Consider the following 13,722-nt stretch of genomic DNA (forward strand, 5'->3'; position numbering starts at 1 on the left):
TGGTTTCATCCAGGAGAACCAAGGCTTGGATCAAATGCTAATTAAATGCAGTGGAACACAAACAAAAAGACATGAAATAGGAGGGAAATTTGTCCGAAAGCATTGGTTTGGAGAGAAGGGAGAGGAATAAGAAAAAAAAATGATGGAGACCAGGAGTGAAGTGCACTTCCTATATGCATACATATACATACACATACACATACATATACACATACACATATACATATAATTAAAAATAAATAAATTACAGAACCTAAAAAAAAAAAAAAAAAAAAAAAAAAAAAACCTAGTGAAAAGAGGGTGATAAATTCATGAAAGAAGCAAAAGCCATGGAAGCCTCACTGAAAAATCTGGGTCTCCTGAAAAGTTGTAGTGTTTTCTCAAGTCCAATCCCCACCTACCCACCCCCCAAAAAACATGGGCTGCCTCAGCCACAGATCGTGAGGGATAGGATGGGTCTTTTGTTCATGTTCCTTCTCTGTAAAAATTATTTCAGAATGACAGGTTCCTACTCTACCATTCATTCAGTGGAAGTCATTTGTTTGTTTATTTGTTTTTAACTAAAAAAGACAGCCAACTATTTAAAATCCAGACCCTGATTAGCTCCACGACCTTCAACAAACCATTTAAGTTCTGTGGGCTAGTTCAGCATCTTCCAAAAAACCCACCCAGCTTCTATTAGATCATTTGTAAGGCATTCCTTCAGTTATCTTACTTAAATCCTTGTTTAAACCACAGCTCGAATACTCCAATCCACACTTAAAAAAAAAAAAAAAGAAAAGAAAAGCTTTTTATCAGTAGCAAGTCCCATAAACATTTTTTTACCTAGGTAGCATAAAGTAAAACAATTATTTTCCTATAGATGATATTAAATACATTTCACCAAATCAGATTACCCCCAAAACAAGACAAAGGAAAATGTACCACTATCTTCTTGAAAATTGGATGGCAGAAGACCAATGGATTTCAGATGCTTGGGGGTGGCTACAGAAAGTGACATGATTTCTCCAACAGCTTCATGGAACCCTTCATTGGCTCCATTTCTTAGCAGGAAAGGTTGCGTGGCATATGCCATGTCATATTGGATATGTCCCATCTCATGATGGGCTGTCAAGAAGTTGTCCATTGTGACCTTTGTACACATCTTGATTCTGCATAAAAATGGACAAGATTAAAGTGAATCTTACTTAATTTCCTTTAATTACGATAGTAGAGTTTTGTGGGGGTTGAGGGACATGAAGATTTATTCATCACTGAAGTTTTACTATTTACCCCTTATGAACTATTTACTCAGTATAAAGGGCTAAGTTCTATTCTTGTGCTCTTGCACTAGCAGAAAATTCTGAGGTGAGTAGTGTGTACGTGAATACAGGCATAGTCTTCTCAAAGGACCATGTATAGCCAGGATAGAGAAGGGGCTAGACATTTAGAATTGAGTATCAAATGTACATCCCGAAGGTAAACATGTTGGCTCAAGAAGCAGGAGCAGGGTAGCAAGAAAGAAAGCCAAAGACAAAGCTGTATGAGGTTCAAGTACCTAAGATTTTGGAAAGTATAGACTCGAGGTACATAGGGAAAATGCTATTAGAGACATCATAGAAGTCCAGAAGACCACCACCTGAGATGAGTCACCACAGTCAATGAGAAATGGTGTTTAAAGACAAAAGGTAAATGTCTGTGCATCACTGTTCTGTGACTCAGTGAGAGCAGAACTTCATTTGGCAAACATGTGGCAGTCCTTCTCCACTTGACATGCTTATGCTCATTCAGATAGGAGTGAATATAACATTTCAAAGATTTCCAAATAGACTTGCCTACCATTCTGCTTGTGTGACCCATGAATACTAATAAATACTGGAGACTCCCCACAGTTTAGAGTAAGGCCAGTCTCCTTTATCTACCCCAATGTGACCACAGCTTGCTCTCCTAACTTATTTCTCTCTATTTTTTTTCCCCAACAGTCATAATAATTGTTATGTTTACTGTGTACTTTATAGAAGATTCTGGACTAGGAATCATGACTATGCTCTTATTTTTAAGCCTCACTGGAAGATTTGGACTGATCACTTACAGACTGCTGCCTGTTGGGGGGGGGTGTTTGTTTGTTTGTTTTTAAGCTTAATTCGTACATAGTTCCACTCATTTATTTGCATATTATCTATGGCTTTTTTATGCTACAAGTACAGAGTCGCTTACTTGCAACAGAGGTTTTCAAAGCCTGCACTCTTTACTATCATTACAGGAAAAGACTACTGGCCTCTACTCTAATAGGTATTTTGGAACCAGGCCCCACTTCCAAAGTAGATCTACTGTCCCTCAGATGCCCAAATGAAAGCTACTAAAAATCAAAACTTTGATTTCACTGCTTTGGTCAAATGGGAGGTGCTTCGAGGAGGGACTTTTTTTTCTTATCTTAAGATAACTTATTTTTATTTTATGTACATTGGTGTTTTGCCTGCATGTGTGAGGGTGTTGGATCCCCATGAACAGTAGTTACAAACAGTTCTGAGCTATCATTTGGGTGCTGGGAATTGAACCTGTGTCCTTGGAAAGAGCAGCTGATTCTCTTAACCACTGAGCCATCGCTCCAGCCCAAGGAGGGGTTTTCTTAATATTTTGGGGCAATCGACAGCCAGTGGCTGACTAACACGGGGTAGATATAAATGACCAGCCCCTGGTCTCAAGGTTTGACCAATCCTGATTCAAATCAGCCTTCAGAGTGGTTCATGAGATCAGGCTGGAGCCAAATCCTCATCACAGGTTGTCTTCTTATCTGCTTTGCCTGTCCTGAGTTGTTCCCTCGCTTGCTTTTGTCCAAGAGAGTTTCCTTTCATATAAAATAACCAGTTCAAGCCAGGGAACAAACTCAAGACACAAACTTGCAATCTGGGCATTAGAGTCCTGCTTTATAGATAAGGAAACTGAAACCCAAGATTACTTTGCTCAAGGTTGCCTGATCGTTCAGTGACACACCTTGGATTCCAAAGTCTATGCTCATTCTGCCACGTCACAGACTCACACTGTCCTGCACATAATTTGTTGTTGTTGTTCCAGCCTAAACTTGCTGACTTCAGCACCCACACCAGGTCGTGCCTCTCTTCACCTGACCCCTCTGTTCTTCCAACCTGCTATCCTCCGCGCAGGCTGTCCAACCTCTTCTTGCAATTCAAGCTCAAATCCTAAGACATTCACAAAGTCTTATGGCATGTACTATTTTCTCCTCTTTTATTCCAATTTGCCATTAGTTTGTCCGGTGTCACAAGAGTGAGGGACAGTACGAGTCATATGGTCAACTGTCATAGTTCTCAACACCCAACCTTTCCTAACAGGGGGTCCACCAACCCCACGACCATTAGACTCTACTGAACATACAAATTTTCAAGTAAGCTATGTTCTGTACAAGTGCAGATAGGGAACTGATAGTTCCTATGCAGATAGGCCATCTTCTTTTCCTGGGTGAGAGAAATGTACTCCTGTGGACTTCCAGCCTTAGTTCGCAGATCCTTAAATCATATACTCAAAGAAGTATAGTGAATCCTTCATTCATTGTTTCTCACTTAGGATCTGTGCCGTAAGTACCAGCCCAACTACCTGAAGTCTCCAAGTCCCAGATCCCAAGCAGAGGGATGGCAGACCACGTTCCGGTCATCTGCTGGCTCAGTCAGCATGGAGTTTGCCCAGAATCCTTGAGTCATATGAGGAAGGCCAACAGAAACAAAGAACTTCTCTGCCTCTTTAAATATCCTTTCTGCATCCCAGCTCTGGGGGAGAAAAAAAGAATATTGAATCCCTGTATTATAAAAGAAATTCTTCCTGCTAAATATATACATTTATGAATTTTGAATAGAGAAGTAGGCTTTTGGATGTTCATCATCTGTCTTCACAACAGTGCCTCTAGGGAATTAACCTAGGAGAGTATCAAAAATTATGTCAAAGAACTACATTGAGTATGATTTTTGTATAATCAAAGAGGAAAAAGCCATCAAAATGATCAACCAATGAAACTTTCATAGAATGGAAATTGTACAGACACAAATTATATTCAAAGAAATTGTGTGGATATAATAAAATAACAGGTGAAAAAATAAAATGTATAAATCACTTAGTTGGTATTGATCAATCTTAATGAAGAAAAAGATGCATAAAATATTGACAACAGACTGAGTTATATGTAGGGGTTTTTGTTGTCCTTATTCCTGAGGTTTTGGTGCTATGGACTTTTCCCTACAGGGATGTAAGGCAATACATATGTCAGACAAACACTCCACCTCCAAGCTACATCCCTGATCATCTCTCTTTGTATTCTAAACACAAACAAGAAAACAGTGACCCATTTGTTGAAGACTATTCAACTTAAGCCAGCAGTCATTGGTTGGACTTCTTTAGGGGTCAAGACCCCATAGGCTCAGTGGAAGAAACGAACTAATATAGTCGACATGAAGGCATAGACTTTTGGAGTAAAAAAGCCTAGCTGTGGCCTAGAATCCAATGAGTATTTGAGCTTCACCATAGCATCTGAAATTTCAGAAACTATACAGAGATAGTTATAGGCATGTGCCGCCAGCAAATTCCTTTATAATAATGTCTCAGGAGACAACCAACCCTGCTGAGACAATGAAGCCCATATCACACAAATAAGGCTTGAATATTTATTATATAGTCCCATGAATCATTTTCAGTACCAGAAGAATTCTTCTGGTCTTGCATATCAGTCATGTTTAGTGTTCCTCTTGTGTCAGCCCTAGCAATAAGAAATTGAACACGAGAATAAATATCATTATCATCATTATTAATATTATTGACTTTTAAAGGCTTAATGTCAAAATATTGCTACTAATTATTATGGCAGCCTTTTAATTTAAACTCAGTTTACTGATACACAAGAACACAAAAGTAATATATGTCCTGGGGGTATGATGTATGTTTTCATATACATATATGTTGTATGCTGTTCAAATGAGGATATGCATGTCTGTTTTCTCATTTGCCCTTTGTGGAGAAAAAAAGATTTTTTTTCAGAGTTATCAAAATACACAGTATATCATTACTATCTGCAGTCACTGTACTGTGCAATAGCACATCTAAATTTTCTCATTAAATGACAACATAGTCTCCCTCCTTCCCCTCCTTCTTTCATGCTTCAGCCTCAGGCAGTTTCCTTTCTCCCCCTAGCTTCCATGAGATCACACACTCCCACGTATGAGTAAGATCACAGGTATTCGTTTTTGTATGTCAGACTTATTTCACTTAATAGAACACCCTCCAGTCGCTTCCATGTTGTTATGAATAACAGGAGTTCATTCTTTTATGGCTGAAAAGCATCCCACTATGTGCAGGTGTCCCACTTTCTTTATCTAGTCATCCCCATATAAAGATGTAGCTTGTGTCCATTTCTTGGCTATTATGAATAGCATTCCCATAAATGTAGGAGTATTGTTAGCACTTCAACATACTCATCTCATTTCTTTTGGATTCACACCCCGCAATGAGGTTGCTGGATTATATGGTAGTTGCATTTTTAATTTCTTGAGGAAGTGGCTGTCTGTTTTCTCTCATGACTGTACTAAGTTGCACTCCCAAGTTAGTGTGGAAGGTTCTCTTTTCTCCACATCCTCACCAGCACTCAGTGGGATTTTTGTCTTTCTTTAAAATAGCCATTTTAACTGGACTGAGGTCATTTTGCATTTTGGTTTTGACCTCCATTTTCATAATCATTGGTGGCATTAGCAATTTTATAGAACAATTAACCATTTATGGGTCTTCTTTCAAGAAATACCCATTTCTCACTCATGTTTTAATCAGCTTTGATGAAATTTTGCTGCTGTATTCCTTATACATTCTAGACATTAACTCTCATTGTATATGCATGTTTTAAACATTTTTCTGTGTTCTGTATGTTGTTTTCTCTGCTGTGCAGGAGCCATTTACTTTCATGCAATTCTGATTGTCTACTTTAGTTTTTGATTACTGTGTTTGGGAAGTTTTGCCCAAAAATTTCTTATCTATTCCAATGTCTGGAATGATTCCTCTGTTTCATAGTCTCAGGTCTCCCAGCTATCTTTTGTCCATGTTGAATTAATTTTTGGAACTGGTAAGAGAATCTATTTGGTTCTCTTACATGTGGACATCTAATTTTCCCAGCATTGAGTAGTTCTTAAATAGGCTGTCCTTGCTCTAATGTAGCATTTTACATGTTAACATGTTAGCACCTTTGTTGAAAATTGGTTGGCTTTGAATGTGTGCGTTTGCTTCTAGGCATTCTATTTTGTCCCAATGGTCTCTGTGTCTATTTTTAATGTTTCTTCTTTTTAACATGTTTTGAAGTCAGAGACTGTCACATCTCTTCCTTTGTTCTTTGTGGTCAAAATTGCTTTGGTTATTAGGGATGGGAGCTTTCAATGTCATATAAGTCTCAAGGTTGTTCTTTAATATGATATTGCTTAAGTTGAATGAACAAAAAACACAGACTAATAAGCATAGTCAACATATCTTGAAGAGTAAAGAAATAGAAAAACAGAAATAGAGGAAAAACATTAGAGGAGTTACCTCTGACTATTTTTGTGACTTCAGATGCATCATCCATCTAAGCCTGTTTTGTGTCTTATAGCATGGAACTATCATGATACCGAGCCTGGTACTTTCAGAGTTAACATTAACAGCAACTATGTAGTCAGTTTGGAAGACAGCTATGCTTGCCACTATACAATATACATGAAGCCACTGGTAAAGGACAAGGATTAACATCACGATGGCCATCTGCTGCTATGCGATGGACAAAATGGAGCCAGGAGAGCTACAAAAGTTGAAGTTTTGCAGCTTTGGGGTTTTATTCTGCTGTGAAATTTTCCCAGGAGTATGTTAACACATGTGAAGATCATCACTGTATTACAACTAACAAATGTAAAAGGATTAATGAGAAAAACCTTCAGCAGGCATACATAATTATTGTGTGGCCATCTGAAGGCATTCTTTAGAGGCAAATGGAAGTGTGGTCACTCACTATAATCAGAAATGTAGAACGTAATTAAATTTTTAAAAATTATCTAAGATTCTATTATGATTTCATTGGTGGAAGAAAACACAATTTAAGCAACTACATCAAGAAGGTTCAAAGAGAGATTATTTAAAGATTTAATATTAAATATTAATAAAATTAATATTAATAAAATTAAAGTAATATTTAATAATATTTCAATGACAGTGACTTTTAATATCCAAAATAAAATGCTTCTGTTCATCATTATCCACAGAGATTACAGATTGATTACTTAGTAACAACTGACTTTGAAAAATGTGATGCCAACCAATTGATAAATCCATATCTTACTGCTTATAGGAAAAAAAGAGGTCATCTCAATTTTGAATGCCTTGCAACAAAACAGAGTTTTGGTTATTGAAGGTACTTGAGATTGTTGACATTATAAGCTACTTTTTCATTAAAAATACATAAGAAATAAGTTTGTTAGCTTAGATTTATTTTATTTTATTTTTTGTTGGTTTTTTTTCTTTTGAGACAGGGTTTCTCTGTGTATCCCTGGCTGTCTTGGAACTCACTCTGTAGACCAGGCTGGCCTAGAACTCAGAAATCCTCCTGCCTCTGCCTCCCAAGTGCTGGGATTAAAGGCGTTCGCCACCAAGCTTAGATTTTTATCAACATGATTTCACACACAAGATCAGAACAGAGAGATGCATACATGAAAAATGCAGTTGAAATATTTTAAGCCTCCTTTTTCCTACCTGATTCACCATTGCATCAGTAACATCTATGTTTGGTTTCTGTGCAAAGGGAACAGTCAAAGGGTATAGATTTGTCCAAAATCTACCCCACATATCACCTGTTTATGAAAAGAATGCATTAGTATTTGAGTAAAGCAACCAAAATACAGATCCAATCTTTTATAATATATGAGGTTGGCTGGGCAAAGCAGCCACTCAGTATTTGTAAACAGTCTAGATTCTGCATTCCCTTTTCATTACTCCCGCTTCTCCTTCTGGGCCTTCTGTTTTGCTAATTTTGCAACAGTTCCATGTCCATCCCATGTAAAATACTAAGTATACAAGAAATTATGTGGTTAGGTAAGGCTTGCTAGGAAATCTTCAGAGCTTCTCCTATTGTAAATTACTATTAGAAGGCACAACTCAAACTGGACATGGTAGCACATGCCAGTAAGCTCAGGATTTGGGAGGCTAAGAGAGGAGCACTGCATGATGAGACCCTTTCTCAACCAAAGCAGAAGAAAATAAAACACATGGAACATCATAGCTACTACACATTAGGTTTGTAAAAAGGCATCATATACACAACGAAATGTTGCAAATGCAAAGCAAACAATTAGTACTGCCTAGTGTGAATTCAAAAAGGACCATGTATGTTCATCATTCAAAAGTTTCTATTAATTGATAGCTAAGATTTACTTTTAATACCTTAATAGCACAGTTAACTAGGTAACTGAGCATCTCCAACAGTGTGAAGTTGAATTCAAGGCCAGAAATCCTTAAAAGGGAAGATGGATCCAGAAAAACAAACAAACACAAACAAACAAACAACACTATAATACAAAAGGATCAGAAGCCTGGCTCTGAAAATATGGGGCCACACAATTACATGGAAAGCATTCCATGTGAATACAATTATTAATAAGCAATAATAATAATTGTGTGTATGCGTCCATGTATGCATGCATGCTTGTGTGTGATGGATGAGCATGTACCACAGCCCACATGTGGAGGCATGTGGACAATTGTCAGAGGACGATTTTCAGTCGTCATTCTTTCTGTCATGGGTTCTGCAGAGAAGCACTTTTACCCACCACACCATTTTGCTAGCGTAGAATAAATATTTTTTTAAAAGATTCATTTTACTAGAGATAAATGTGAAGTCCTAAAGTTACACTTATAAGTATTCACCACAATGAATCAAGTTCATCCGGTACATCGTGTCCTCCACGGTATCCGACTGAGCTCTTTCCCTTTTACCAGCTAATTCCAAAATCCGAGGCTTAGTCAACCAGCTTGAAGAAATACATTTTAAGCTAGAATTCTTTCGCTAGTCCTCTTAATAGAGAATAGATTTTAGCGACTACATTCATTTTAAATAGAATAGATAAGATAGTGATTTTAAATGGACTTTTTTTCTGCTAAAAATGTGCTTTTAAAAATATTTCTGTAATGATAAGAATGTTATTTTCAAACATTCTCAAACGCTTTAGATTGAGCCTTGCTCCAAAAGACAACTTTAGTCATGGAAATAATTAAAACAATAAAGAGCACAAGGGACCCCTGTGGTTCCTTACCAAGCAAATGAGCAGGGAGGCATCCAGTAGGGCTGATGTAAGAAGGGTAGGTATTCATCAACTTTGTTCTCACATAGGCATGAAGATGCTCATACAATGGTTTGATCTGAAAAGCCCAGGAAGAAAGTTTTAGACCAAGAATACTTCAGCTTCCAATACGCAACTCTAGAAATAAGAACATCTTCGTGCAGGACAGTCTCTTCTCCTCTCAAATATTCTGGAGCGTTTGGGAGCATTCCTTTTTCACTGATACTGGCTCTGACTAGCCCAGCTGCATAAATCAGTATGAAAGCTGGGAGGAATGCTAGGCCCCAGAGGAAAGCTGATGCCAAAAAATAAATCATTCTGAGATGTTACTGACTTCTTTTGTCATAAGACTCTTTCTAGTAATCCAGAAAAAGAGAGAGAGAGAGAGAGAGAGAGAGAGAGAGAGAGAGAGAGAGAGAGAGAGAGAGAGAGAGAGAATGAAAGAAAGACAGAAAGAAAGAAAGAAAGAAAGAAAGAAAGAAAGAAAGAAAGAAAGAAAGAAAAAAGGGAGAAAGAAAGAGGGAGGGGAGGGAGGGAGGGAGGAGAGGAAGGAATAAAGGGGAGAAGCAGAAACAAATACACTTTCATTGTCAAAGACATTAGGACAATAGTCCTAATGCTTGTGAGGAAGTAAGGAAAGCCATGGACTTTCTAAGAAAACCAGACTAAGCTGATTGTTCACAATCTGAATCTTTCCTTTGTACAGTCTTCCTATTGGTAATTATGAGTCAGTGAACAACAGAAAAATCGCAGTTCCAATTGTCTGAGGGATCTGTACAGATTGTTCTCAAAATTATTTTCCAAAAGCTGAGGATGTAGCTCAGTTAGTAGTGCACTTGCTAAGCATGCACCAAAGCTGAGTTTGATCCCCAGCCCCGTATAAAGTCAGGCATGGTGTTGCACACCTGTAATCCCAACTAAGGAGGTAAAGGCACAAGGGATCAGGAGTTCAAGGTAATGGTTAGCTTCATAGCAAATTAGATGCCAGCCTGGGATGCAGAAAACCCTGTCAAGAGAGAGAGAGAGCGATAGAGAAGAGAAGAGAAGAGAAGAGAAGAGAAGAGAAGAGAAGAGAAGAGAAGAGAAGAGAAGAGAAGAGAAGAGAAGAGAAGGAGGAGGAGGAAGAAGGGAGGGAGGGAAGGAGAGGGAGTGCAAGTGCAAGGCCCTGGGTTCGGTCCTCAGCTCTGAAAAAAAAAAAGACAAAATAACAAACACTAATATACTATAGTTCTGTGAGAACTGGGAATGGCCAGTTTGCATGTTTAAAACAATAGCCCTCATTGGGCACGCCTTTGATCCCAGCATTTGGGAGGCAGAAGCAGACGGATCTCTGAGTTTGAAGCCAGTCTGGTCTACACAGTGAGTTCCAGGATAGCAGGGCTATGTATAGAAAAGCTGTCTTTTTTTAAAAAGCCACTTTTGTTACACAGTGTTTAGTTGATGTCCCTGAGAAGCCTACTCTTTTCTAAGGCAGGGGAGTGGGGGTGGATCTGGGGGAGGAGGGAGATGTGGGGGAACTGGGACAGAGGAGAGAGGGGAAACTGCAGTTGGGATGTACTATATGATAGAACTAAAATAGAAAAGAAAAAGTAGCCTTTGGCTATTGGCTATTACGCCTCCTGTTTATTGCCCTGCAGTCTCTCTGTTACCTCTGCGAAGGTACGTTCTACATCTTGAATCAACTGGTCGCGGTTATAGTTGTAGCCATCTATTCCCTCTGCTTCATAATCCCCTCTCCAATAATCCCCATAGTCTTTATAATCTGGTTTTTAAGGGAAAAAAGAGAGAAATACAGTTTATACAAGTTAATCTTGATGTGAGAATTTTAAAAAAATAGTCTTAAGGATTTCTGTTGCCCTTCTATGTGTCAACTCAAAAGAATACAAATGAAAGACAAGACTTGATCATTCTGGTAAGCAGTTGTTCTTCATCATCTTCAGAAGGAGTTTAAATGAATTATGTGGTTTAATAAGCACAGAAACCATTGTACACTGTAACCAGTGTTTAAAGCCCTTTGTGTTGATTGACAACACGTGCTTTTTAAATATATTTTTTATTAATTCCTTGACATTTTCACACAATGTATTTTATTATATCCACACCCCAGCTCTTTTCCCTAAGTCCTCCCAGAACAGAAGGTTGGGAAGAAGTACATTTTAAGGACCAGCTATAAGGAAGGCCATGATTTCTGGACACTCTGGACATAAGATTGTTGTACTCGCAACCCTACAAAAGCTGTAGCTGTCTACATGAGACCTGTACAGTCTGTGGTATTTTAGAAATAAAATTTAGTGTACATTTTTCAGGTCATAAAATGTGATTTTATGTTACATATGTAGCATAAAGCTTATTATAGGGAAACAAATTAACATCTTACATAGTTACCCTTTTTTGCCTTGTGACAAGAACAATGATAATGTATACATGCGGGAAAAATCCTGAATACAGCAGGCTATTTTCCACTGTTGTCTTCATATTGTACATGTGATCTTTAATCTTGTTCATCCTGTTAAGTCTAAAATTTCCCCTTTCCCCAAAATGGCAATGCTGGTGACATTGTCCTAAACAGAAGGACTTCAGCCAGGCAAACAGAAGGATTGTTACTAAATAACCAAGCCTAAAGGCAGTTTCTGTTCACCAGAAAAACAGATTTCCTAAAGTGAGTTCCCATTTGCCAGAAACCACTTTTAATTCTTCAGGAGCCCCACCCCCCACCCCTTAGTCTTACTCCAAAGGTCAACCACCTTGGGCAAGTGCATCTAGTTCACAGTCAATCTGAACACACTGTATCCATTCAGACCTCACCTCACTGACTCTTGTATAATAAGATCTGCTTGCTTTTCTGTCATTTTGCTCTTCTATCTGCCCCACCTCTAGAGATGTCCTTGGCAGTTTGATTCCCAATAAACTTTTCCTTCTACCTGTTGAGTGGTTTAGTTCATTCAGTAGTTTCTTAGTTCAGTAGCTACTTAGAATCTTTTGGCTTCTATTTTCCCATTTCCTCCTAACACCCCTGGCAATGGCAATTTTCTTCTTTTTCTGTGTAGGTAGCTGGTCCTTTTACTTAAAGGTTCTCTATTTAAATTAGAGCATGTGGTATTTTTCTTTCTGTTGTACTTATTTCACTTAGCATACTGCTGTCGAGGTCCATCCACGTTATGACAAATGGCAACTTTTAAAAGCTAAATAATATTCTATTATATAGTGATATCTTTTATTATATGTGTGTATATATACACATGTGTCTGTTAATGGACATCTCATTTGTTTCCCTGTTGTGACTATCATTTATAATGCTGTGATGAATACAGATATACAAGCCCAGAAGAGGAATTACCAGATTATATAGTAGTTCTACCTATAATTTCTCTAGAACCTACCAGACTATTTTCCATAATGGCTACTCCTATCTACATATGTATCGATGGCCAATGCTTAGAGTAGTAAAATCATTTGTACGAAGTCACACAGCTGGCTATGGGTAGAAATTTACTCCTAATTTTCAAACCCTTGGTTCATACCTGCATCATTATTTTTAAAAGGTACAACTGGTCCCTAGGTTTCTAATCCTGCTTTTCTTCAGGGCCTTTTATTTTCAGATGCCAATCATTTCATCTCAGACACTATTACAGTGGTCCTGCGTTTGTTTGCAAATTATATCTATACAAAGCACATCGCTGTGGTTTTTTTTTTTTAGTATCTAACCATCAAGAAACACAAGCTTGTATTGAATTAGTAGCTAATAAGATTTGCAAATGTTTCTAGTGAGTTTTGTTTTTATATCTATGTTGTTAATATATGACTAACAAGATGAGAGAAATAAATATTTGGATGGAAAGATATGTGGATATTATTAAAATGGATGATAAGCTATAGTTTGAAACTTAAGGCTTGAGAATATGAGTTTTAAATGACAAGAAATTAGAAATGACAAATGGAAAAAAAACACATTTTTTTTTATTTTCCAGGGCACAGCGAACCACCAAGGCATGCTCATTGTTTCAACAGAACTTCAAAGACATGAAAAGTTTCTTCCCATGTTAACATTCTTATGACTTAGAATGTCAGAAAATAGAATTTTCACCTAAACTAATTAGATGATAGTATCTTCTTTCTCAGCTATCACCCTGAGGTAGACACATAAATGAAGTTGGAGAATAAACTGTGACTAGATGAAGGTTTTGGTAAGTGGATATTGTCTTTGTCTCTTATCTGATCTGAATAATAGGATCACCATTCAGTGCCAACATTCTCATGGGCACCCTTTGGGACCTTAGACCTCCATGAATAATTAGTAACTCATAAGTCCTAGATAATTCATCCCATAGTTAGCTTTTTGTAATTAGTAATTCATAAGTCCTAGATAATTCATCTCATCTATAAGCTCTTTGAACAATAGAGT

At 37.6% G+C, this 13,722-nt stretch overlaps 1 protein-coding gene across 1 annotated transcript in view; it reads right to left on the reverse strand.

Annotated features, from left to right (window-relative positions):
- The window catches only part of Ace2 (angiotensin converting enzyme 2), a 48,672-nt gene that overhangs the window by 17,313 nt on the left and 17,637 nt on the right, over positions 1–13,722 (reverse strand). The window contains exons 6-10 of the mRNA XM_034486048.2: positions 10,970–11,082; positions 9,294–9,399; positions 7,738–7,835; positions 3,592–3,761; positions 925–1,151 (exon numbers count right to left, since the gene is read on the reverse strand). Coding sequence (XP_034341939.1) covers positions 925–1,151; positions 3,592–3,761; positions 7,738–7,835; positions 9,294–9,399; positions 10,970–11,082 — 714 coding nt within the window. The remainder of the gene's footprint in view (positions 1–924; positions 1,152–3,591; positions 3,762–7,737; positions 7,836–9,293; positions 9,400–10,969; positions 11,083–13,722) is intronic.

The sequence above is a fragment of the Arvicanthis niloticus genome, chromosome X (assembly GCF_011762505.2).
Source record: "Arvicanthis niloticus isolate mArvNil1 chromosome X, mArvNil1.pat.X, whole genome shotgun sequence".
Classification (NCBI taxonomy): domain Eukaryota; kingdom Metazoa; phylum Chordata; class Mammalia; order Rodentia; family Muridae; genus Arvicanthis; species Arvicanthis niloticus.